The sequence below is a fragment of the Uloborus diversus genome, chromosome 3 (genome assembly GCF_026930045.1).
Source record: "Uloborus diversus isolate 005 chromosome 3, Udiv.v.3.1, whole genome shotgun sequence".
Lineage (NCBI taxonomy): Eukaryota > Metazoa > Arthropoda > Arachnida > Araneae > Uloboridae > Uloborus > Uloborus diversus.
The window spans coordinates 115596116-115623343 of NC_072733.1; the positions used below are offsets into that span (position 1 = coordinate 115596116).

Consider the following 27228-nt stretch of genomic DNA (forward strand, 5'->3'; position numbering starts at 1 on the left):
ATAACTAAGATTTCAGTAATATTATAATAATGTATGGATTTAGGTACACTGAACATAGTTAAAAAATATTAAATTATATTGTTTAATTATTCGAAAAGTGAATAAATAAATAAGAATAAAACTATGAAACCGTTAACAAATTACGCAATTAAAGTGGAAAGATTGCACGTAGACATTTTTTAGTCATCAAATTAAACAAAAAAGGTAACAGATAAATTACAATATTAAATCATAATAGTTATATTTTTATACTTATTTAAAATTCATGAACTGAAAAGTTTGCATTTTTCATAAAAGCTATAAACAGTGACATAAATTTTGCGAAAAAAAGAAATAGCCATGAAAAGAGCGAGGTTCTTAAAACGGAGCCACAATAAACAAACTCAATATTTAGACCAAGTTAATAACTGAATACATATACTACTCGATCTGATGTTTGCACACGTAATATTGAACATTTTGATTGTTTAATCTCTTATGAAGCACTACAAACAAGTTCAAATTAAATTTTTCAATTTAACAATAATTTTCTGAAATTCAAAAATTTGCATAATAGAAAATCCTTTAAACTGTTCTATAACATATTATTAGAAATATGATGAAAACAAAAATAACTGATTCATTGATTTTACATAAATACATAAAAATAGTTACTTACAACAGAAAAAAAAAATCGATCGCTATTAATGATGCCAAAAAGATAGCGCATTACGAAATATAGGTGAAACAAGTATAAGAAATACGCAAAATGATATTTCTTGATCAAAATAAATAATTGCTAAATATTCAAGAAATGCTTGAAACGACGAGTGTGGGTTAGGGGGGCCACCCTCTGATTTTGGAGTAACTCACAACATTAAACTTCGGCCCCAACTTCGGCCTCGTTTTTTTTTAGTACAGAACCGCTTCTACCAACGCCTAGAAGAGTTTCTGAATCTACTCCAGCACTTCCGAAGAAAAAAATTCATATGTCCCTTTGATTTCCGAGTTATGCTACTATTGAAAACGTCTTTAATCAATTTCTTGCATTAATGCTCTGAATTCTTCCTAAACAATAGATAAAGCTTGAAAAGAAACTCTAATTTTATGGATGGTGTTAGTTTTAAACAACTCAGAAGAACAACTAGAATTTAATTTCAGAAACTGGTATTTGGAGGAGGGGCTCGCAAGTTTTCTCGGAAATACAAAAAACAGTCGTAAAAAATAGAGTTTAAAATAATCATAAACATTGAGTAGAAATACCCTTTTAAAACTTGCACCCGAGTTTGTTTTGACGTGCAGTGGCGGATTTAAAATATAGCAAATGTTGCAATTGCGCGTGAGGCCCCATAACCATACTGGAACCGTAGGAGTTACAACAATGCTTATGATAAATGTTTTACAACTTCTGTGATAGAGAAATAGGGCCCCAAAATGTATTTCGACGGGCCCCAAACTTGTAGCTCCGCCGAAGCGATACAGAAAAGACTGCATTACTGATTCATAATACAAATATAGAAAAATTAAAAATTACCTTCCGTTCACCGGGAATCTAACAAAATGAAACAAAACCGGTTTCGCCATCTCATATTTGTTTCCATAGTCTCCAATTCGGCAATATATCACCAAATGATCGTCCGTCTGAGACGCTATATGAGTTTTGCATTGAAATAAGTAATTAATAGCCACAAAAAATGAGTAAATAGGATTTTTAGAACATCCGATCGAAATCAAAAAGGGAAGTGCACAACAGGAACGTACGCACATCCCACATGCGAAAATTTAGCCTTCTACAGCTTATCATTTTTGAGTTATGACTTATAAGAGATACATACGTACATTCATCCGCAAGAAACAACGCAACAATTAACTTGTTTGGTACCTGAATGTAGTATTAAAAACTCTTCCAGTTGTGACTAAAATAGAAATTCATACTGAAATTTAAGTAAACAATTTATATAAAAACAATAACTCCCTTTACTTTGTGTTAAAAAATAAAACAACAAAGGTCCTTTTTTTTTTTCAAAAACATCGGCCAATTCCATCGGCTTTTCGATGTTTTTTAAGGCCGATGGGCCGATGTTTCCTGCAAGTTAGCATCGGCCGCCGATGCCGATGCCGATGGCTAAATTGTTGAACCATCGGCGCCGATGCATCGGTCGAGTCCTAGTAATTGATTCTACTATTAAAGTAGCAAAATATATTTAATTTACTGCTTTGCTACGCAGTAATAAATACATTAGTAACACCTATAATAAGAAATTACCATGCGGCGTAGCGTTGAGAAAATTAATCATCTATGTGCGGCGAGAATTAAATATCGTTCAGGAGAAAGCCAAAACCTTAGGTTTTAAAATACACCGATCACAGCAACACCATGTGATCATGACGTATGAAATTTATAGTTTCTTGGATTTCTCCGAGACCCCTTATCAGATCCAGACCAAATTACAATGGGACCATCTGGGAAGTATAACCTTCCAAACAATTTTTTTTTTTTTTTTCAAATCGGTCCAGTAGTGTTGGAATATTCGAAAACACACATAAAAAGCCGCAATACGAAATCATAACCTCCTTTTTTGAAGTCGGTTAAAAATACAAAACCAGTAATAAGTATGGGTGTACCCCTTCTTGCATCGAGGTCTTCATTTTTAGAACAAAAATGATGTCTATGCTTATAATGTCACTATTTCATTATTTTATTCGTGTAATGCAAAATTTGAACACTGGCTGGATTTCAAAATTGGTAAGCCTCTCCAATTTTATTAACCTTGTATCGTTTAGATAGGTTATACCGTTGCTGTTATCCGTTCGTTAAACTATTTGCTATAACCTTTTGAATACTCTGGTTCACCTGCCTTATTTTCTCATAGAAGACTGATTTTAGCATATCAAGTCAGTCCAAATTAAATAAAAGATAAATTGCTCGGGAAATTCTTTTTTAAGGAATTTTTTTGTTTCTCCTGTTTTGTCTTTCTTATTACATGGTATTATATCAATCCGGTCTAAATATATTATTCGGTTATAGTGTTACTATTTCATCATTTTTATTCGTGAAATGCAAAGTTTGTACATTCGTTGCATTTTAAAATTGGTAAGCTTCTCCAATTATATTAACCTTGTATAATTGTAATAATTGTAAATAGAGATGTCAAAACGTTGGTGAGATCCGTTAGTAAAACTATTTGCTATAACGTTTTAAATACTTTCACTCATCTATCTTATTTTATCATAGAAGACTGAATGCCATATTTAGTCAGACTAAATTAAATAAAAGATAAATTATTCAAAAAAATCCTTTTTTACAGAATTTTTGTTTCTTTTAATTTGCCTTTCTTTTTACATTGTACCATATACATCTGGTCTAAATTGTCAATAATGCTGCATTCAGAAGCGTAAAACATACGTTTTAGTCAAATTGAGGTACATTTATATTAATTAAAAGGCTAGAAGATCCAATTTTTTATATTAGTCGTTAAAAATAAGCATTCTAGTATCGTTGCTTCAGGACAACAGTAATATTGTAAGACTATTATTTCTAGACTTAGATATCTTACTGATATTCTGAGGCGACGATATGGTTTAAGTGGCTGAGAAAAAAACTTTAAAAGGTATTTTTTCTCCTTTTTTTTCTTCCAATTTTAAGAGCATGTTTGATTTTGTATATCTAATTGTACGATGGTTATCCTAGGGTGAACCTGGTTTTCCGGGACCTTCTGGAGCTCCTGGTCTTCCTGGACCAATGGTAAGATACTTGAACGGATAATTTCCTATCAATATCTGACGAAGTCTTCTTTTTTAAGTTCTTCACACAACACCGTGAGAATTCGTTTTTACCGTGAACTGGAACTACAACATCACAGTTTAACAAAAATCCATTTTTTTTTCAAGCCTTGAAGATAAAATATCTGCATTTATTCGTTATTTAGTTATCTACGAAATTTCGTTTCATTTTCATTTATTGTTTCGTTGCTTACAGAAAATTTTTATTGATATGATTCTTCCTAGAGAATTTTGTTTAAACTCATGAAGTAAAAATTATAAAGTCTCTTTTCTAGTCATTTTTTTTCAGAGAATAAATTTGTGATTTGATTTCCTCAAATATTCTCTCACTTGCACGCTTAATGCTCTTACCTTCTGAAGTCAGTTATGAGTTTTCTTTCATTCAGTCTCGTTGAAGATAGTTTTTGAACAATTTGTACACAATTGCTATCCTATTATGATTCTTAACGTGTATTTAATTTTTTGCTCTGTAACCAGGGCTTCCCAGTCCTGATATGGTGAAAGTTAATTTTGCATATAACTATTTGACAAACTTGATTAGATGACTAGCACAGTCAGTTAGTAGTTTAAACTTTTAAAAAACGTAGGTTTTTTTGCATTTATATTTTGAGCAAAGTGTGCGCTTCAATTTTCTTAGGTTTAAAAGCAAAAATATGAAAAATAAAAATAAATTGCAAGGTAAAATAAATGACAAATTAATAACAATTACACTAATTATCAATAAAAATGATAAATGAAAATTTACAGTTTTACTTCTAAATATGATCATATGTATTCAACTATATTTAGATACATTTGAGTACCTATACATAATAAAAACAAACATTTTTATGTGGCGTGCGTTGTTTATGCCTGTGCTGTGTAATATAACTGATCTGTGTTTAATTTCATAGGGTCCAACGGGACCTCAAGGAATGGATGGTAATGAAGGCTCTCAGGTATTTAATATATTCTTGAGAAGAATTATAATGCATTTAACTCAAATCAACATCGCGATATATTAAAGGAAAACGTTTTGATTATTTTAGGGACCTAGAGGCATCAAAGGGGAAGCCGGTCCCATTGGTCCAGATGGACTACCCGTGAGTATCTTATTTTTTACATTTTATAATTTGCGTTGTTTACTCTTGAGTTAATGATGATTTCAGTGAAAATTTTAATATAATGTATTAAAATATAGCTTACAAAACTAGGGCTCGACCGATGGCATTTTTTGGCCGATGGGCCGATGCCGATTGTTGGCCGATTGTTCAAAGATGGCCGATGGCCGATGGCCGATTGTTTTCCTCCAAATGGCCGATTGCCGATGGCCGATGGCCGATGCCGTTGGCCGATGGCAAAAAAAAAAAAAAAAAAAAAAAAAAAAAAAACATAGAAATAAATTGATAACAATGTCAAGGATTTAAAGAATGATTGATTTATTTCACTTTACTTCCTTTCTACGAATAAGGAATTGTAATCACAAAAAAAAAAAAAAAAAAAAAAAATCAGATTTCGATCTAAGTTTCTATTTTACGACCACCCAATTGAAACTTCACAAGTTTTTTTGGCACATTTGTACATGCATATGTACCTAAGAACATATAGATGATCGAAATATCCATTTTGAACGCCTCCTTAGTTAATTATCGTAAATTCTCTTGTGACGTCTTCATGCGCGTAAACTTGCGTCACTCAAAAACGTTATGAAATCGTAAGTTGAAAACTCATACGAGGGCAAGTTGCATAAAACCTTACCCTGAGTAGTTCACATTACCGAAGTACATCTATCTACAAAATAGTCACCTTGAACGACTATGCACTTCTGCCAACGTTCGTATATAGTACAGTAAAAATAGGGGTCGGACCCAAACATCCAAAAAAAAAAAAAAAAAAAAGCTAAACCTGGTGCAAATTGTTTATTACCCTCCCAATAAGAACAGGTAAAAAGTCCCACCCCATTGTGCGTCGGGTTTTGGAATGGGGGGTATCTAAAAATTGCTGTTTTGGGTATTTTTCCAGAATTTTTAGAGTAAATTTAAAGTGAGAATATTATGTTATACTAAATTTAAAAGCATGAAATTAAAAGTGTTTGACCCCCAAGAGTGATGACATAACTCACCAATGCTACAGAGCCCCCCTATCCCCGTAAAACGAAGCTGTACCCTCCCCCCCCCCCAACCCCTCCATACATTTCATATTTAAACATTATTTTATGCTAAGTTAAAGTTAGAAATCAAGTGTGTCCATCCTCCAAGAGCGATGGTGAACCTCCTCTCAAAGCTACAGAACCCACCCCTCCGCCAAATAAAATAAATCCTCATCCCCCCCCCTCTTTATTTCAAGTAGAAGTATTATTTCATGCAAATCTAAAATGCATTAAATCAGGACTGTCCACCCCATAAGAACAGTAGCTCACCTCCCAAAACGAAATTATATACTAAAATATTATGCTTCCCCCCCACCCCCTCTGATGGTGCATATTTGATTAAATGGCCAGAAAAATTACGCTGAACTGTTTTTTGCTTTCAAATGATTTTTCCTAAGCTTGTAACAAAAAGTCTTCGTTATCAAGGTGTTTTTTGGAATCTAGATCCTCAGCAAAATCGTTATTGTTGCAGCTGTGTCTAACACAGTTTGTGCATATAATTGAGCACTTCAGTCCACTTTCAGACTTTTCAAACATTCACTATATCCAATGAACCCCTCAGAGCAAGCACAAGATTTGAGATGCAGAAAGTCTTCCAGAGCAGAAATCTTGACTGTTGTAATAGGATGCAGATTATATTTCTGTGGTGCTTTCTTTGTACCCATCAAAAATGACACTAGCTTTCCCATACTTACAAGTGACCTATACACTGCATTGCTGGCATATTTCCTTGAAGCTTACAGATCATTACCAAAAATATGGTCAAGCAGGTATCTTCCATCTATTACATATGAGGCAGTGAGAAGCAAAGGAATGTAAGTGGCAAAATTAAAAATTTGAAGATAACCAGTACAAATAGTTGGTGAACCTTTCCTCTATCTTGGGGCAAGAGATGGTACTAGTACACCTGGTAGTTGCTGCTATACAGCATAATTTTAAAAAGAAAATCAATGAAAGACTACCTATGATCTTATCTTTAAACGCGTTTTATTCAAAACTCGAAAATGTCCACTTACATCCCTTTGCTTCTCACTGCCTCATATATGACACCAACTGTTCGTTCTGTGATGGTGGATGAACCTTTTGCTTCAGATAATAGCACTTTAACGATACAGGATTTTTTTCCTTCTGAAACCAGATTCATCGAATACTGGTGGAGGATCAGCGCATAACTCGTACCAGAAGTTTTTAGCAATTTGTTATTTCATCTTTACTGTTCATACCATTCGGTGTAAAAGATGGTTTGATCTTACACATCTTTACAGATAGTAATCGTAACAGAAGCTAAAGACGTAACTGCTTACCTCCTTTACAAAAAAATGCCACAAAATTGTTTGCCTTCAATATCCTTTGATGTTACTACCCGTACGTTAAAGATCTCATCGCAACTCACCTTATCATCAGCGAGCAATACCCCTACCAACTTGAGAGAGAAGAAACTTCTGGTGTCTTTAGAAATGGATTGTGATTTCCAAACTGGGAGGCAAAAAGGTGTAAATACTTAGCATTCTATTGTTGTATTGCTCATTGCTCTCATCAAGACTTGTTCTATCGTTGAATCACTACAGGTTCTAGACCACCTGAATTTGTCACTGCGTTAGATCGTTGGATAGCTGATGTCTTAGCTGATGTTTGATGTGAGAATTTTTTTTTTATCGCATAATGTACTGAAAAGTTTCAGATGTGTTGCAAGTATATGTCCGCATATTTAGCATAATTCACATAACCAGCTGCGTAAAAGGGAGGTAGCTTGATGTTTGCAAATGAGAACCCCCTCCGACATAGAGGGTGCAGAATTGTAGCATTGCCCGTCTCACTATTGGCAATTTCGGTTTGTCCCACCTTTCAGTGATGGCAAAAGGTTCTGGAAAAGTTGAAGTAAGTTAATCAAGAAGAACCAGGGAAACTTTGGTCAATTTGGACTTTTATTATGCTGCACAGGAATTTTGTTTCCAGCGCTCTAAACAGTTTAATAACTCCAGTCGCAAATAATTTGGTTACTGAGCTCGCTTAGATCTTTTAGAATTATCATTCTGACATTACCATATCATTGTGTGGCATTTTGTACTTCGAAAAAGTTTAAATCAGGGAAATTTTTTCGTGAACTTCGCTGCAATAGTTGATTTTAAAATGCAAATTCAGGGTCCCCCCCCCCCCCAAAGCGATGGCGCACCCCTTAAGTGTGACGAAGTACCCATCCAGAATAAAAGCCCTCAAAAAGGAAAGAAATACCCCTTGAAAAAACTGCCTTAAAAATTTCAATGACGCAAAGCTGCTCCATGGACCACCCCCTCCCATACCCCCTCCGCCTGTGCACTCCTGTTAATTAGAGAGAGTTTATTATTTTACTATTATAGAGTGGTTTCTGCGAGGTTTGAGATTTTTTTTTTAAGTAATAGAAATTATTTTTATTTAAATAGAGGATTATTTCGTCCCCCCCCTTCCCCCCAAAACCCGACGCGCAAAGTGCTGGGACTTTTTACCCCTTCTTGCTGGAAGGGTAAGAAGTAATTTGCAACAGGTTTCACCTTTTTTTTTTGGATGTTTGGGTTTGACCATTTTTTGGCCTAATTTTACTGTACTAATAGCTTTTAGAAGGACTCCTGGAAGACATTTATCGCAACCTCTTGCGCTGCTGCTTTAACTTCATCGTGAGGAAGAAGGCGACTTTCATGTTGAGGATGCACGGTTCGATTGGTCAATACTCTGATATGACAAACAAATAACATAACGTTTTATCGGACTTAGCTCCGTGCGACTTGTACCTGTTCCCAGCAAAAAAAAAAAACATTTGCATGGACGCCGCTTTCTTCCGTCAGGAGAAGGTAAAGCAGCATCACAGAACGTAGCGAAAAATGGCTTCCAAGAGTGTTTCCAAAAGTTACATGAACACCGGCAGAAGTACATAGTAGTTCAAGGGTAACCTTTTGAAGGTGGATGTGCTTCGGTAATGTGAACTATTCTGGGTAAGGTTTTATACAGCTTGTCCCCAAATTTTTGGATCGTACTACGTACAATCTGTATAGGGTGTAGTTATACTTCTCCTTTTTTGACTGCTGTATGATGGAAGACAAAGAACAACAGCTATAAAATTTTAAAAAATAAAAAGAAAATAAAAAGAAAAAGAAGAAGAAAAACAAAGAGGCTGTTTGATAACCAACTGATTTGTTTTTTTGTTTTTTTTAAATTGAACATATAACTAAGATTTCTGTAATATTATAATAATGTATGGATTTAGGTACACTGAACATAGTTAAAAAACATTAAATTATATTGTTTAATTATTCGAAAAGTGAATAAATAAATAAGAATAAAACTATGAAACCGTTAACAAATTACGCAATTAAAGTGGAAAGATTGCACGTAGACATTTTTTAGTCATCAAATTAAACAAAAAAGGTAACAGATAAATTACAATATTAAATCATAATAGTTATATTTTTATACTTATTTAAAATTCATGAACTGAAAAGTTTGCATTTTTCATAAAAGCTATAAACAGTGACATAAATTTTGCGAAAAAAAGAAATAGCCATGAAAAGAGCGAGGTTCTTAAAACGCAGCCACAATAAACAAACTCAATATTTAGACCAAGTTAATAACTGAATACATATACTACTCGATCTGATGTTTGCACACGTAATATTGAACATTTTGATTGTTTAATCTCTTATGAAGCACTACAAACAAGTTCAAATTAAATTTTTCAATTTAACAATAATTTTCTGAAATTCAAAAATTTGCATAATAGAAAATCCTTTAAACTGTTCTATAACATATTATTAGAAATATGATGAAAACAAAAATAACTGATTCATTGATTTTACATAAATACATAAAAATAGTTACTTACAACAGAAAAAAAAAATCGATCGCTATTAATGATGCCAAAAAGATAGCGCATTACGAAATATAGGTGAAACAAGTATAAGAAATACGCAAAATGATATTTCTTGATCAAAATAAATAATTGCTAAATATTCAAGAAATGCTTGAAACGACGAGTGTGAGTTAGGGGGGCCACCCTCTGATTTTGGAGTAACTCACTACATTAAACTTCGGCCCCAACTTCGGCCTCGTTTTTTTTTAGTACAGAACCGCTTCTACCAACGCCTAGAAGAGTTTCTGAAGCTACTCCAGCACTTCCGAAGAAAAAAATTCATATGTCCCTTTGATTTCCGAGTTATGCTACTATTGAAAACGTCTTTAATCAATTTCTTACATTAATGCTCTAAATTCTTCCTAAACAATAGATAAAGCTTGAAAAGAAACTCTAATTTTATGGATGGTGTTAGTTTTAAACAACTCAGAAGAACAACTAGAATTTAATTTCAGAAACTGGGATTTGGAGGAGGGGCTCGCAAGTTTTCTCGGAAATACAAAAAACAGTCGTAAAAAATAGAGTTTAAAATAATCATAAACATTGAGTAGAAATACCCTTTTAAAACTTGCACCCGAGTTTGTTTTGACGTGCAGTGGCGGATTTAAAATATAGCAAATGTTGCAATTGCGCGTGAGGCCCCATAACCATACTGGAACCGAAGGAGTTACAACAATGCTTATGATAAATGTTTTACAACTTCTGTGATAGAGAAATAGGGCCCCAAAATGTATTTCGACGGGCCCCAAACTTGTAGCTCCGCCGAAGCGATACAGAAAAGACTGCATTACTGATTCATAATACAAATATAGAAAAATTAAAAATTACCTTCCGTTCACCGAGAATCTAACAAAATGAAACAAAACCGGTTTCGCCATCTCATATTTGTTTCCATAGTCTCCAATTCGGCAATATATCACCAAATGATCGTCCGTCTGAGACGCTATATGAGTTTTGCATTGAAATAAGTAATTAATAGCCACAAAAAATGAGTAAATAGGATTTTTAGAACATCCGATCGAAATCAAAAAGGGAAGTGCACAACAGGAACGTACGCACATCCCACATGCGAAAATTTAGCCTTCTACAGCTTATCATTTTTGAGTTATGACTTATAAGAGATACATACGTACATTCATCCGCAAGAAACAACGCAACAATTAACTTGTTTGGTACCTGAATGTAGTATTAAAAACTCTTCCAGTTGTGACTAAAATAGAAATTCATACTGAAATTTAAGTAAACAATTTATATAAAAACAATAACTCCCTTTACTTTGTGTTAAAAAATAAAACAACAAAGGTCCTTTTTTTTTTCAAAAACATCGGCCAATTCCATCGGCTTTTCGATGTTTTTTAAGGCCGATGGGCCGATGTTTCCTGCAAGTTAGCATCGGCCGCCGATGCCGATGCCGATGGCTAAATTGTTGAACCATCGGCGCCGATGCATCGGCCAGGCCGATGCATCGGTCGAGTCCTATACAAAACAAAACTAAATTATGTAAATAATGTATCATTCATTCGGATTGGAAAAAAAAAAAACGTGATTTAAGTTAGCTCTAATTTTTTGTTAATGAGTATGTAAGATTTCTTTAATAAATACACATCCTACTGTTAAAAACTTTGATAAAGCAAGATATATTACTATTAAATACAAAAATTTTGTTGATAAGGAAGTGTATTTGAAGCATATTTAGCGATCTATAAAAGTTAAGAGAATTACAGTTTTCCCGTTGCTTCGACTTTTGTATCACGGTCAAAATATATCACGAGATTTTTTTTTTTGGCCACACACACACGCACGCACGCACGCACACACACACACATGCCTTCAAAACGTACATTTTGCGTTTTAGTTTCAAAATTTTCATAGAAGAATTTTGTAACATAGAGCTGTGTATCATTTTAGAATAACTGTAGGGTTAACTTTAGCTAAATATCGCATTAAAGCAAGTATATTTTGTTTAATACTGTCATTATTTTGTGAGATTACTTTTAAAAAAAAGGATGATGAAACTCTAAAACCCTCTTTTGAAAATACACTCTATTGCGGAAGGATAAATGAACTCAGAGGCAAATTAGTGTAATGATTTATTTTTGTGAACCATGAAAATTATTGGTATTTCAGGACCCCATAACAAAGAGGATTTTTTCATGTGCAAAGTGAATCGAAAGTGCGCTGCTAGTGGTACTTAAGATAATATCAGATTTGCGGATAGCAAAATCAAGAATATTAATTAACACACGGAATATTAATTAAAGATGCCTTTAAAGGTCTTTCCAGACTTGCTCCTAAACCATGCGCAAGGCAGTCGTGACATAATAACTCTTGTGTGTTGGTGTATGCATAGACAATCGTGAGAGGATTTGCGCGCGCGCACGATTTTCAGTGTACAAATTACAAATTCTCTTTAAAAAACAGCTATGATTGTGAATAAGATTTCTAATTTAGTTTTTGCTAATCTAAATTTTATTGTAAAAAATATCGTATAATGTTTTAGGGCCCACGTGGACCTCCTGGTTTACAAGGTCTTCTTGGCCCAACTGGACCGAAGGTAAGCAGCTAAATCATATCATATGTTTTTGAAATATTATTTCATAGCTTAATGAAGTGACCAATTATAAACATAAACTGCAAATCATCTGCCTAAAAATGATGTCAGATTTGTGTTTCATCGCTTGAATTGGAAAATACTTGTTTAGTTATGTACATTCAGGACAACTAGAACTGTGACGGACTTTGCTTCATTAATTATTGTTTAAAAGCAGTTTTTTAATGAAAGTTGATACTATGGTTTAATAAAATACATAATATAGGCGTCCCTCGTATAACACGGTACTTCTACTACACGGTTTCGATATTATACAGTACGAAACTTGAATTTAATACCTCATGGTTTTGATATAACTCGAATGTTAATAAAAGATGGAATTTAATTTTTGATTAATACATTCTGTTAATGTTTGATAACTCTAATGAGTTTTTACTTTGTTTTTATGAAACTTGGTTTCGATATATCACGGAACACGGTTTTGATATGACACAATACATCTTATATAACCTGATTTTTCTCATGCACATACATAATTAGTATTAAAAAAAGGTAAAATTGTTATTTTTAAGAAAATCTCGTACAACACGGTTTTGATTTAACCGTGTTATACGAGGGACACCTGTATTATATTTTAAAATTTTATTGATTAACTAAAGATTATTTTTGTAACATTTAGGGAGATCAAGGAAACCCTGGGCCTCGAGGGCCTGAAGGACCACGTGGGCTTACCGGACCAATAGTAAGATCAATGTTTCCATCAGAAGCTTCTGTGATAAAAATAAACATTTTGCATTTAAATTTCTCGAAAAGGGCTTAACATTTTCCCCGAAGTTGAATAATTTGTTTGTTATGTTTAAACTTCACATTTTTCTTAGGGTCCAGTAGGAGATTTAGGACCTCCAGGACCTCCAGGATTACCTGGATTTACTGGACCTGCTGGTCCACCGGTGAGTATTTGTCTTCATAATTTAAAGAAAATTTGATACAAAATCAACATAATTTATTTTGGGGAAGTTTTCTATTATCTTAGTTGGTATAATCTGTCAATCTGAAGTATTCATTTTAAAACTGAATGGAGTTCATGTCTCCTAGAAACATTTCATAAAATATTTGAATCTTCGATGCATTGCCAATATTTATTTTTAGAATTCTGTAAAAGTTACGATAGGCGTTATTCTGGAGAATTTTTTTATTGCTAGCTTATCTGGATCTATATTCGCTTGCATGAATATAAATGGTATTATACTTTCACAGCTGCAAACAGCTTAACAAACAAGAATAATCCTAAATTAAAACAAGGCCTCTGTATTCATTGATAAGAATGTATTTTACCTCCACGACGTCACGATATAGTGTGCAAACGTGCCGAAGTCACGTTTTCACGCTGTACACTTTTATACGCTACTTTACACAGAACTTAACGTTGGGCAAAAAACTGTATCTGAGGTAAACAATATGCTGGGTTTATCTCATGAGATACTTTAGGTAATGGAACAAAAAATATTATTAAAATATTGTTTCTGGGAGTTTCAATATTTATTTGCAAACTATATCAGAAGCAAAGTCCATGTTTTTTATAAATTTAATGCAACAAAACAAGTATCTAACATATTTGTAGTCTTTGTAGGATGTTTTATGTACAGCTTGATAAGTCTGTTACCATGGAGTTTACCTCCAGGATCTGATATTGATTATTTGATAACATACTATTAAAATTAAGTTCATGCTCGTCATGAAGGACTCTTTCATTTTTGGAAAATTAATTTTTTTATTATTATTATTTTTTAATTTAGAGATTATTTAAAACATCATATATCACATTTTCACATCTACGTGATGATCTGACTGCTGAAAATATTTCTCAGTGTTCATGCACGCACAAATACAAGTGCTTGAGAAGTGTTCTCTTGCATACTGCGTAAGGGATTTGATTATAGACTCCGATTTTGGTAAATCATCCTCATTGTTTTCATAAATGCATGTACTATAAACTATCTTGAGTTTTACAACTGAATGCAAGTATTAAAGTAATTGTAGCTGAATCTGCATATCTCTATGATTTATTGTCACTTGCTGTAATACATTGGCCTTTTTACCACCGAACCAAACGTGCATCATCCTTAAACTTATTTATAAAAATAAAACTCAGTGAAAACTATTTGTGCATGAACGAACTCGACATAGAATAAAGCAATATAAGAATTAATAGTAATATTTAAATTTAAAACTCATAACATGCAAGAAATGTACCTTATATATTTTTTATTTTCGTAAAAGGGACCTCCTGGACCACCTGGCCCTCCTGGACCTCTGGTAAGCCACAATGATTCAGCTTTTTTTTTTTTAAATCTTAAACTGCAATTATAATTGCTTTAAATGGAATAAAACCACAGCATTTAAAAACACTTCGTTGACACATTTTCTAGGAAATATATCGGGTAAACAAAAAAAAAAATGAAAATGCCCTTTTTTAGTCAGATATTTGTATTGACTTCGCAAACTCATTAACAGAGCGTTTTCTTTGGATTATTATGTTGTAATAACCGATACTTTGCGCATCATGAGTAAGTTAGTAATTAATCTCATGAAACTACCCACTTTCGTCATAATGTGCTCTGGCATCGTCTGTGGAAAAGGGTATAGTTAATCTTTCTAAACAATAAAAATCCAACGGCATCTATTAATAAAAACTAATGATTCGGAAAGTACATTTTTATTCTTACGTTTCGCTATCCTTTTTTGCATCAGACAAAATACTGCCACTAACAGTTATTAATAAAAAACTTACTATCAGTAAAGCCATCACATTACATAGACAGCCGACCTTCTTAATGGCATGATTATATTTGATAACGTTGCTGGGGCATTTTTCTACGCCGTGTAGTTAAGACAATCTCTGAAATTCGAGCAGGTGCGCTTGAGCTTTTGTTTCATCGATTTAAGTAGAGGATTTATTCTTTCTAGAAATCCACCCTCTAATCTTTTACTTCTTAGCGACACACCCAATTTATATCTTCTTTTCTGTCAAATGTACCTTCCTAAAAATTCTTTGAGAACATGTGTAAAATGGAGGTTAGTGTACGGATCTTTATGTAGTTACGAATATTAAGATTTAGCTGAACGAATTGAAAATTATTTCGCACTCTTTAATGCAAATGAGTTTCTGCTTTAAACTTGCCACGCTGCATTCTGAAGAAGTAATTTAAATTTAGTACCTCAAAGGCATATTCTGCCGTGTGCAGGTAAATGGCAGCAACTGCAAATTTTTCATTTTTCATTTTTTTGCATTTTTGTCATCTATTGTACGTTATCTTTATTGTACAAGCTCGCTTATTTGGTTTCCGCTGAAATAAAGGCGCGAAAAAGACATCCAATTCCAACATTTCCCTATTGTTAGTATTAAATACAAAACGCGTTTCTTCAAATATCTCGAAAACTCATTTCTGCAGATACTGCCGTTTACCTACACACGGCAGAATTACCCTTGGTGTGCTTTCGTTCATTAAAGATACCTTGTTTTTTATTTTAGACTGGCGAAACTTCAGAATTTCGAGGTCTAGAGAATTTTCAAGACATTAGAGGACCTAGGGTATGCAACTTATATGATTTCTTTTCCATTTAAACACTATAACATCAAACATTTAGTTTATCTTTTTTTCTTTCAATTTGGTATACTCCAGTGTTGATATTTGTAAATATTTCATGCTTTGACTTTTATCTGTATAATACAATTTCAGAAATAGGCAACCAAAAATACAATAAAAATGAGCGACAAAACATTGTTACAATTATTTAATTTCAAAAAGATGCAGCTATTTTATTGATCTTCATTTGAATTGTTTATTTTTTTAGGGTTATAAAGGAATTCAAGGACCTCCTGGGCCGGTAAGTTTTTTTCCTCCGAACCATTTAATTTAATAATCCACTATGTAACTCAAAGTTTATTTAATACAAATGTATTCTTTGCGAGTTATTTAGCTACTTCTTTTAAATGCAAGATTTACGGTTCAAAGCAAAAGTTACACATCTCAAATTTTAGTTTTACTTAGAAGGATAAGCTACTTAACATATGTTGCCTAAATTTAAAACATCTAACATCTGTTGAACACTTTTTATCATTAACTCTGCTTTTAACTGAGTTCATGTGTACACTTTGTAAAAAAAAAAAAAAAAAAAAAAAAAAAAAAAAGATGGATGCTTGAGTTTTTACCGAAAAAATAAAAGTTCTCTATTTCACTCAAAGCTGCTTTTATGATCATACATTTTTGATTAAGCGAACATAAAAACTGTTGAATTGTGAATGTTTCTGATGCTTACCAATTTTCTTAAAATTATTTTAATTTTTCGCTTTAATTGTTTGAGTGGCAACATACGGTATTACTACTAGATTTAGGCTGACTATCAGGCGAGACTAAAATTTACCTAATGACTCCATACCATGCCTAACTAGGTAATTTTAGTACAAAACTTTTGTAAAACAGCAAGATGGATTTTTATTTTTCAAAGTTAGACAGTAGAAAGGGTAATTAAACACAAAACAGTTTTGTCTTATTAATCCATTTACAAATTTCAATTTTCCAAAAATAGTTCTTATTTCTGCTGCTTACTTTTTTTTTTTTAAAGATTTTTTAAAGCATTAGTCTTCATTTATCTTAAAAAGCATAAAATCGTTCATTAGCGGTTTCATTCGATTCTTCACTTTCTTTCTTTAAACATTCTTGTAGCAATAAGTGAATGATGAAAGTTGTATCGTCAGTTTTTTTTAAGAAGAGGTGTTCCTGGTTTGGATAGGGACTGGTAGGGTCATGCGGTGTAGCGTTATGGTTAGCCTGGCTAATTTATTCATGCTTTAAAAATATATTTTCCGAATTAGTTAATAAATTACCTACAAAAGTACATTTCATTTTTGAACTTAAAACAACAGCTTTAACCTACAATGATATTTTTCTGTTTCAACAATCTGGCAAAATGGTTTCTCTAAACTTGACATTAGTATTCCAAAACAGGTGAAATAGGGTAAGAACAATTTTCTAATGCTGCCAATTTAAAAAGGGCTGTTTTCTACTTGCTTTAAAATATATTTGTAGTTACTCGTACACCTTCTCTATAAAATGTAGGCTTTAAAGTAAAAACTAATATTTGCTAAGTAGTTTGCATAGTGGCTTTTTGAAATCTTTAATTACTCTTTCGTTTTAACCTTTCGCCCTCATAGTCAAATAAAGAAAGTTTCTCTTTGCACTCGAAGGGTGTCTTTGGCGTATTGACAATGTTTCTCACAAGAGGAAAAACTAATGTTGAATGAATATTACATGTGATTTCCTGAGTCATTGATATTAATATTTTGTGTATTTTTTGTTCGACCAATTAAAAAAATGTATGTAATATTCACCGAGTCATTGTTTAATACAAGGCGCTATGTTTCAAGAAATCCGTTTTCAGAGGTTTATATTCTGAAATATTTCAAACAAACTGAAATTTATGCTACCCTTTAAACTTTAGGAAAAAATTTTTCGTTCTAAGAATTCTCATGAAAAGCAATATAAAATCAAAAAAGGCAAAAATATTGTAAGTTTTGATCGATAAAAGTACGAGAACAAAGTTTTCATACAATAATAGTTAATTTTAAGGAATGATTGTCTTTTGTATGCATAGCCCATTAAATGTTACGTATCAAATGTGATTTTGTTTTTCTAGCCGGGTGAACGAGGTCCACAAGGTGATAAAGGGCCACCTGGCCAACCAAGTCCCAGAGGTATGATGGGCGCTTCTGGTGTTCCAGGTACTCCAGGATCTCCAGGAAATACAGGTCCTCCCGGAATGCCAGGATTACCCGGATTACCTGTAAGTACATCGCTTCTGTTTTCGCTGTTGATATTTCTTAAAAGTTATTGTACAGATGGTTCTGTAACACAAACTCGTGACTTTTCTAATTTCAGGGACGTAGCTATACAGAAGAAGAAATGAGGGAAATATGTGCTTCTGTTTTGAGAGGTAAGATACATAGTTAATCTTTTTGCGTAGTTCCACTAGTATTAAAAAATAATGTTGAATAACTTCACAAAATTGACTGTCAATGTTTAAGCGTAATCTAGCAGTTTCAAAACCTCGTTTTAAAACACTACTGACTTGTATTCATGTTTTTAAAAAATTCGTAGGGAGTTTCTATTTTATTGTTCATGTATTCAACTGGTCGAAAGAGTTCTTTTCATTCCTAAAATTTTCATTTGTGTTGATTGACATAAAACTCATCAACCGCATATTGTATATCATGATTATTATTTTAAACTTTATTGATACATATTTATACAATGCAGATAGTCTTGCAGAATTGAGTTCCAAGCTTCAGGGGCCCCCTGGGCTACCTGGTAGAGGTAAACCTGGTCGCATGGGTCCTCCGGGTCCTCAAGGAGCTCCAGGTACTAAAATTGTAATCTTATTGTACAGTTTCCTGTGTATGTGCCAATGCTCGATGTTTCAAATTTTCAAGCGGTTAAAACAACGTGTTGCGTCAAAAAAACTTATTTTCATACTCTTATTTTGATTATTATTTAGACAACTATAGATTGTATGCTATTTTACCTGCCTTTTGATTCAGGTACGCAAAGACATGTATGCAAGAAACTGTCTTAAAATTATTAACAGCGCTGAACTGGTCTTGCTAGAGTATGTTTAACTCTGAGCAAAGATAAAACCATAAACTATGCGTTCATTTTAACTAATGCAATGGATGGTTGCTCTTGTATCGAGTTTATTTTTCTGTGAACAGATCAATTTAACTATTAGTAGCATGTCGTAATTTGCAGTTTGTCTTCAGAGCCAGACTTTAGTTGAACCAAGCTAACTTCCATATATGTTTCATACAAAAGCCATTTGCCTCCCTTCAAATCGTTTTCTTTTTCTCAGGAAATGTTGAAAGTTTCCATGTGGAATAAGATTTTATCTACAAATAGTTCTTAAGAAGAATTTAGATTTTCTACGCTACAGACAGCTAACAGATTGAAAGGTTTGAATTTCGATTAGTTAATCAACAAAACAAATTTTTCAAATATACCACTTAGTAGTATGGTGATTGTTAGAAGCTTATAAGTACTCAACCATGGCTTAAATGAACTTGTAAAGAAATTGTCGCTATATTCCGATGCCTTATTTCTTCTGTACATTTTTTCGTTCAACTGTATTTACGAGTTTAGAGTATAAATCAATTATATTACGAATCATAATCAAAATTGCTACTTCTGCGTGCGACATAAATTAGTTGGTGTTGCTAAAAGTAATGGAAGAGTCTGCGAAGATAATATTTATTGCGAATATTGCATTAAACAAATCCCATAATTACAAAACAGTTGGCTTCTAGCATTATTATTGAATTCTTACATGCAAAGGAATGTCAAAACAAAATTTCAAAGCAAGAGGGAGATCATGATGAAGTAAGTTTATAAAACAACACCTTCTATACATCAGTAAAAGTCTCTCCTTGAATGAAAAAAAAGTCTATAAAAGCCAAAAATTTCATCAGTAAAAAATACCACTTTGAAAATTGTTCTGTATTTCTGATTCCTGCAGCACATGTATCTAAAACTGAAGTTTCAAAATTCATCTCATGTTCTGCATTGTCGGTACAGCTCCGAAAACTCATATCATATCATTCTTTTGACATTACTTTTTAAAAAAATGAAACTTCCTTCTGTCTAGTCCCCGTACCCCGTATCAGTTGTGCGATAAAATAAACTTATTCCCTTGCTTTTAAAACGCCTTTCCCTATTAACAACGTGGCCTATTGAAAGTTTTTGGCCCTTTTCTTGCATAAATGTTTTGACCGCGACACAATTAGTATGGATCTATCAACGGTCTGATCATGTACACTGTTTTTCGAAAACTACTTGAAAAAAGAAAGTATTTTATTACCAGAATGTCAAATAATGTTTAACTATTTCATTCACCTTTCGCGCCACAATATTTTTCAATTTATTGAAGAATACACTACCGCAAGAACGTAGATAGAGTGACTTGAAGAGCTGATTGATTCGAGCATTGACTTCACCATTGTTTTGAGAAGGAAGAAACTACCTGGATTAATCACTTTAAACTGCAATATGCCTTTAAAGGATTCGGAGGACCTATTTAAGCAATACAGTACGTTTAAAATCATTTTTCCGCTTATCTACACAGAGCAGATGGAAGATTTGGTTCGAGGACTGAAAGGCCCTCCCGGGCCTCCAGGAATAGGCCACCCAGGGAAACAAGGTCTGCAAGGGAAGCCAGGGATTCCAGGTAGATTCATCCTTCTGCACTTTGTTTATTTTTGCATGAAAATGTCGCTTCCACAAATTAATAACAAATGCGTGGAAATAAATTTTAAAAGATTTTGCTTTCCCATCTAGTTTGAGTGAGCTTCTCTTGCTTAATGGTTGCCTTTTGCATTGGGTTATGCTAGATGCATGTCTTGCCAAAAAATTTCAATTGTGCTTAATAGCATGAAACAACACTGAAAAAGAAGCCACACTGCTTTTTTTCTAATTGAAGACTTGATTTTCCTTTACTTTAGGAGATCCCGGAACACCAGGACTACCTGGTGAGCGAGGATTTATGGGAATGCCTGGAGTACCAGGTCCTCACGGCCCGCCAGGAAACAAAGGTAAGTCAAAAAGCAATATCGAAAATTTGATTGCTTTATTTTGCCTTATTCCTAAGTTTTGTTGAATAACAAGTTATTATCAACAAGAAAAATTTTAATAACACATAAAAAATAGAACACAATTTAAAATTTTATTTAATATGCTTGCAAAAACCCAATTAGTCTTTCGTTCGTTTTAAAAATTCTCCCATAAAGTAAGGCAGTGCAGTGTGAAGCCAAAAGGAAAATGGAAATACCAAAAGCTTTGTTGAAGTGTCATTTCAAATAAAAATGAAAACATTTAACATGTGTATTTGCGAAACAATGACTATTTTACTGAGCTAGATTTCAATTGTCGTTATAAATTTCGTTACTTCAAAATGTTTCTTAAAGTATAGGTTCTTATGTGTCTGGAATACTCTTTTAAGAACAATAATAATAAACAAATTCATTGACTATCCTTTAATACTAAAAATGTTTGGTTGAATTTATTAAACTAATTTCTGAGCCATACTGAAATGAGTCACATTATTGCTTTAATTACTCAGGGGCAAAACTTTTGTTTTTAATGGCCCTTTCACTGTCTCTAAGTAGAAATATAATTCATAGTAGTAATCAAAAGGCTGCAATCGCTCTCTTCTTGAGCTTAAGAGTTTTAAAGCTTATTATTATAGACACTAATGTCGTGTTAAATTTTCGAACATGTCAGCTTTGAAATATAGCTTCAGTTTAGTTTTTAAGAGCCATATGACACGTTATTTTTCAAGTTTTTTTCCTCTTTGCAACATTCAAACGCCACTATAAACAATTAAAATTAAAATTTTGATCGCAAGTACAAACTCATGTGTTGTTTAATAATATTTTTGATTATCATAGGCGACAAAGGAGAAAAAGGAGACAGAGGCCCTGAGGGCGTTGGCATAGAAGGACAAATGGGCATGAGAGGGTTACCAGGTAAAAACATGTTGTAGCTAATTTTTCTCCATTCATGATCCTTTCACTATAGTTCTTAACTTATCTGCTACATTTTCTAACTTCAAAAATATGCGTATAATTCGTCACCAAGTTACTGCACATATTTAATCTAAAAGAGTTAAATGGAATGTAAGATAAATAAATACCTTTGTGATGAACAGTAAAGTAAGAAATAACAACGTCAAAAAAGCACAATTGCAGATTATTGCAGACACGGCGTGACAGGGAACGCCTTCTTTTTTAATGCAAAAAAAAAAGAAAATTAATTTTAAATAAAAAAAAAACCGCCTTCAAAAAATACCCAGGAACTAAAAAGCAAAAAATAACTGATTACATTCTATTTCCTACCCAAACATAGAAATGAAATGTATTTTACAATTCCAGTAAAAAAATCAACTAAGCTAAACACCGAGTTATAAAATAAACACTGATTTAAATTACTATACGATTGAATTATTTTAAATATCTAACTAATTATATACGATCTCTTAATTTTTAATAACCTTTTGAAGTCGGGGCCTCCTATAAACAACTACATAACGTAACTGAGTAGGTTTAGTTTTAAAGACTAATTTCGCGTACAGTTAAATTAGTGTTTAATTCAGGATTCGGTGGGTTCATTCTGGTTTTTTTTTTTTTTTTTTCATTGTCTTTTTTAACAAAAAGCATTCCATATGCATTGAAAAGTAATCCTTAATGTTTGCAGCATTCAATATATGAAAAAAAAATAGTTATATATTTCGTACTGTGAGCATTTATGGAATCTGACGTATTTTTCTTTTTGTGTTCAATTATCTTAAGGTCCTCCAGGGCCAGCTGGAACTGGTGTTCCTGGGAGACCAGGAGATCGTGGTCCACCAGGGAGGCAAGGCGGCAATGGCGCTCGAGGGGCTCCAGGTCCTCAAGGTCCTCCAGGATACTGCGAGCTCTGTAACTACCAGAATTCTGATCTGGCCAACTATTTGGTACCACCACATGTTCAAGTGGACAAGGGAAACGCCGATGATGAATGATCTCAGATTATTAGCTAAGTCAAGCACTGTTAAATGTTAGAGGTTTTTCAACAATCGAGACAGCGCAAAACTTCAGATAGCCTCTCGTCTTATCTGTTTGGAATGTGATTGACATTTTGATTGAGTTGATATCTTTTTTCATTTGTAAGCACTCATATCATCAATTTTTGCTTTCAATGAGTTTACGGTGAGTCAATCATTAGGTATTGTAAATTGTATCACGAATCAGATTTCATCAATGGAGAAGAAACATATCTTAGAGTTCTTGCTACTATTTTTTGATCAATTCATTTTGATGAAAAATAATAATAATAAATATCATTTAAATGAGAGGAAAAATACAAAAATTCAAGCTTCCTATTTAAAGTTTATGCTATAGGGTCTGGTGGGGGAAAGTGGTCAATGGGGTAAAGTGGTCATACGTCAAATAAATGACTATAGATTGGAAATAAATGTTCGAATGAATGTGAAAATTTTATTTTAGGTTCGGGGAGTTAGAAACTACATTTTGAATACAAAATTTCCAAAACTGGCAAAATTTTATGTGGTAAAAAAAATAATTTGTGTAAATATGAAAAATTTAAAAATCTAAACACCTTTTTTAACTTCTTAGGGAAATTTTGTTTGTTAGAGTTATGAACAGATTGACGGCACAGAAAGTTTCCTACATATCTTAAGATCGCTTACTCATTAGCAGTTAGTTGAATATATTTTAGATCAGTTTTTAGAACAATTTCAGTAAGATGGGGTAAAGTGGTCATAATATTAGGCTTAACGAATATTGTTCTTCTAATGTCACTTAATAGTTATGTATAAGGCAGATATAATTTAAATATTAATTTCACTTAATATGTATTGTTTTTACCGTAAATGGGGTTAAATATACGAGTATATACGTATGCATACGCATATACTCATGTTGGCGCGTATATAAACGTATTCACATAAATGCACCAATAAATACGCATATGGGTATCTGCGACATGGGTATTTTTTATCTATGCAGATATACATTCGACTATACAAGTATATACTTGCTTTTACTCGTATGTATACGAACACTTATATACTCAGGTAGATACGTGTATACACGTACGTACTCGAGTAGACTCTTACGTACAAGCATATGACATACAAGTACACAGGGTTAGTTTAAACTCTTGGGAAAATTTTTAACAGATGTTAGAGGGGAGGATAAGAAGCAAGAATCACAAGGAACATACGGTCACAAACACAATGCTGACGCGCTACATGCACGCAAAGCCAAAGACTGATGGATGCAAAACAGGTCACAAACTTGTTACACAAAGACAATTTTGCACAACGCTTTAGGTCGTAAGAAAGTTTTAAAGCGATTGAAGAAATTTGCGGCCTGCAGCTGTAATACATGCGTCGCAATCACAAAGCACTCTCTGTTGTAATAACGAGACTTTTGAAAATCTTTCATCCGTCGCTGCGCCTTTGTTGCGATGCGTGTATTAGAACTACTACGGGCCGTAACTTTTAACAAGTGCTCTAAATATTTCTTAAAAACTAAAATTTTGAGTAAAATCATCTTTGTTTAAAAAATTTGTGACTTGTTTTGCATCCATGAGTTTCTGGCTTTTTGTGCCTGTAGCGCGTCAACGACCATAAGCTGCTTATTATTCTTTGCTTTTTATCCTCACCTCTCACACCCCTTAGATTTTTGCTCAAGAGCTTGGATTCACTTTGTAGGCATACATGTATGTAAGCGTATATACTCGTGAATACATATATGTACTGGTGTATACACGTAAATGTACGTGTATACACCAGTACATATATGCATTTAATTGTGTTTTCAGGTATATAATTGTGTTTATACGTATACATACGTATATACCCGTGCTTCCATATATACATGTATATACAAGAGTAGACCCGTACAAACACGCACTAAATGCATCCACGAATTTACTCGTGTATACCCGTATATACATTTATGTACAGTTATGTATATACCCACATGTACACTTGTACATATATGCATATATACGTCTACTATACATGTATATACTCAGGTATGCACGGTATCTACTCAAATATGAACGTGATTACTCATGTTGACACGACACGTATGTACTCGTGAATACACGCATATATTAGTGCATATACTTGTAACCATAAAAATAACTGAACTATACAAGTATTATGATTATTTAATACGGATTTGCATTTATTTTTAACTATGACCACTTTACCCCATGCTATGACCACTTTTCCCCATCCCATGGGGTAAAGTGGTCATAAATATAAAGGGAAAAGAAAGTGTTATAAAACTAATTAAATCAATATTTTTTTTTTCTAAACTTCAATGTACTGTGTTCTTTAATAATGCAATGTAAAATAACAACAAAAAAAGTTGAAGTGTTTAAATAATTTGTTGTATTTATTATCCACCAAAGTTGAAATCCTACGATTTTATGACCACTTTACCCCACCAGACCCTACATTTTGAATGAAACTGATTAGTAAATGATTGGCATCGAGTGTCAAAATTACTTGTGCAAAAAAGTGACGACATTCTGGCCCAAATTAAAATCAAAAGTTTTTTTTTTTTTTTTGCTCTCAATTTTTCCTAAAAGAGTAAACACAAAATGCGTCTCCAAAACCAAAACAAGAAATATTCAAAATTACTTAAATGGATTTGAAATAAAAAATATTTTGCTGAAATTTTCAGAAACAAAACCAAAGAAAAAAAACTATTAGAACACTGTTTTTGTAAGGAAAAACTAAATTTTGAGCACAGTTTTTATATAAATCATTATTCAGAGAAAATAGTCTAAAAATAGTAATTGACTCTATTAGCCCAAAACCCGGCCAAGTAAAAAATTAAAGGAAAAAAGAAATCCGAAAATTGTGTCATTAAACTGAAAAATATCACTAAAATGAAAAGTGATGTTAATTTGTCTTTTAAATTTAATTCACAAACAACAACAATTTTATCAGTTTGAATATTTGTACATAAAAACAGAAACACGGGTATCTTCAATTCAGTTTTGAATGTGTTAATGCTTTTGTGTAAAAATCAAATTGATTTATACTTTCTTTCGATAAAGAAAAACCACTCAAAATCATTACGTAAAATATTGATCATCATAAACATTTGTTCTGTCCATTGGAGTGTATGTTATATTGTTTCTTCTTTTTCCATTTGTTGAATTCTGGGAACCTAGTCTAAACACATGCCAGAAGTTTCTGTTTACAATGCCTGTGAGGGTTAATGTATTTATTGTGATTTATTTCAATTAATTTTTCTTTTTATTATACATTTATAGATTTTGATTGCCATCTTTTAGCTTAAAATAATGTGATAAAATAACTTTAAATGTGCCTTCACTTTTTAATGCGCTCAAGCCTCAACACTGCCAAACGTTTAGAACATTGCATTTTTCTTGTGTTGGTTGCTGCAGTTCGTGGAGTAATTTTGTTATTTATTATTTACGTAGGAATAAATTGCACTTTAGGTTGAAAAAAATTAAATATGAGTATTATGTAAAAACGAACTTTTCATGATAAATAACCTCCCCCCCCCCAGCTTTTTATTATTTTGAATAATTTAAGAAGAGTATTTAAATCACATCAAATAACACAATATATGGAAGGAATGACGATACGATACGACGCTTTCTACCTTGACAAAATACCTTTCACTAACAGCTGAAAGTAAAGAGGAGGAACTATTTTGTACCTAGCAAGAAATATCTTTGCAATTTCATTTAAGAATTAATGAAATGGTGCTATGAAAATATTTGCTCTATATTTGTTTCGAAAAAAATTATCAAGAACTTCGTGTACTTCGATTAATCTTTGTAGCATTTATAAACATTAGGAACAATTTTCTAATTTTTATATAGCTTCAGTCTTGCAAAGAAACAAAAAATAATCCAAAGCGAAAGAATGATAAGAAAAGAAAAGAAAAAAAAACGCTGTGTTTATGAGTCAAATGCAGTTGAACAACAGTCATTGTAAGTCAAAACAAACAACGTAAGTAGAAGCACAAATTTGTAAATTTACAAATTTGTGCTTCTACTTACGTTGTTTGTTTTGACTTTCTATTCAGCACAAAGGTATTTATTTATCTTAACAGTCATTGTAGTTTTCCTAAGTAATTCTGATTGTAGGAGCTTAGAGTGAGCTAAGCTTTTAATCAAAGAAGTACCTCAGAGAAATACCTCCGAAGTGGTCATACGTTTTAAACAGAAACTATAACTTAAAAGTTTAATTGCTATTATAGCTCATAGAATTTTTCCTAGCACTTATTTACGACAAAAAACATTT

At 32.7% G+C, this 27228-nt stretch overlaps 1 protein-coding gene across 1 annotated transcript in view; it reads left to right on the forward strand.

Moving 5' to 3' along the window:
• LOC129218903 (collagen alpha-3(IX) chain-like) overlaps nt 1-22926 on the forward strand; it is a 266021-nt gene extending 243095 nt beyond the window's left edge. The window contains exons 26-37 of the mRNA XM_054853223.1: nt 3671-3724; nt 4656-4700; nt 4791-4844; nt 12271-12324; nt 13001-13063; nt 13200-13271; nt 18019-18165; nt 18261-18315; nt 18639-18740; nt 20870-20959; nt 21815-21892; nt 22715-22926. Coding sequence (XP_054709198.1) covers nt 3671-3724; nt 4656-4700; nt 4791-4844; nt 12271-12324; nt 13001-13063; nt 13200-13271; nt 18019-18165; nt 18261-18315; nt 18639-18740; nt 20870-20959; nt 21815-21892; nt 22715-22926 — 1026 coding nt within the window. The remainder of the gene's footprint in view (nt 1-3670; nt 3725-4655; nt 4701-4790; nt 4845-12270; nt 12325-13000; nt 13064-13199; nt 13272-18018; nt 18166-18260; nt 18316-18638; nt 18741-20869; nt 20960-21814; nt 21893-22714) is intronic.
• Nucleotides 22927-27228: the final 4302 nt, after the last annotated feature.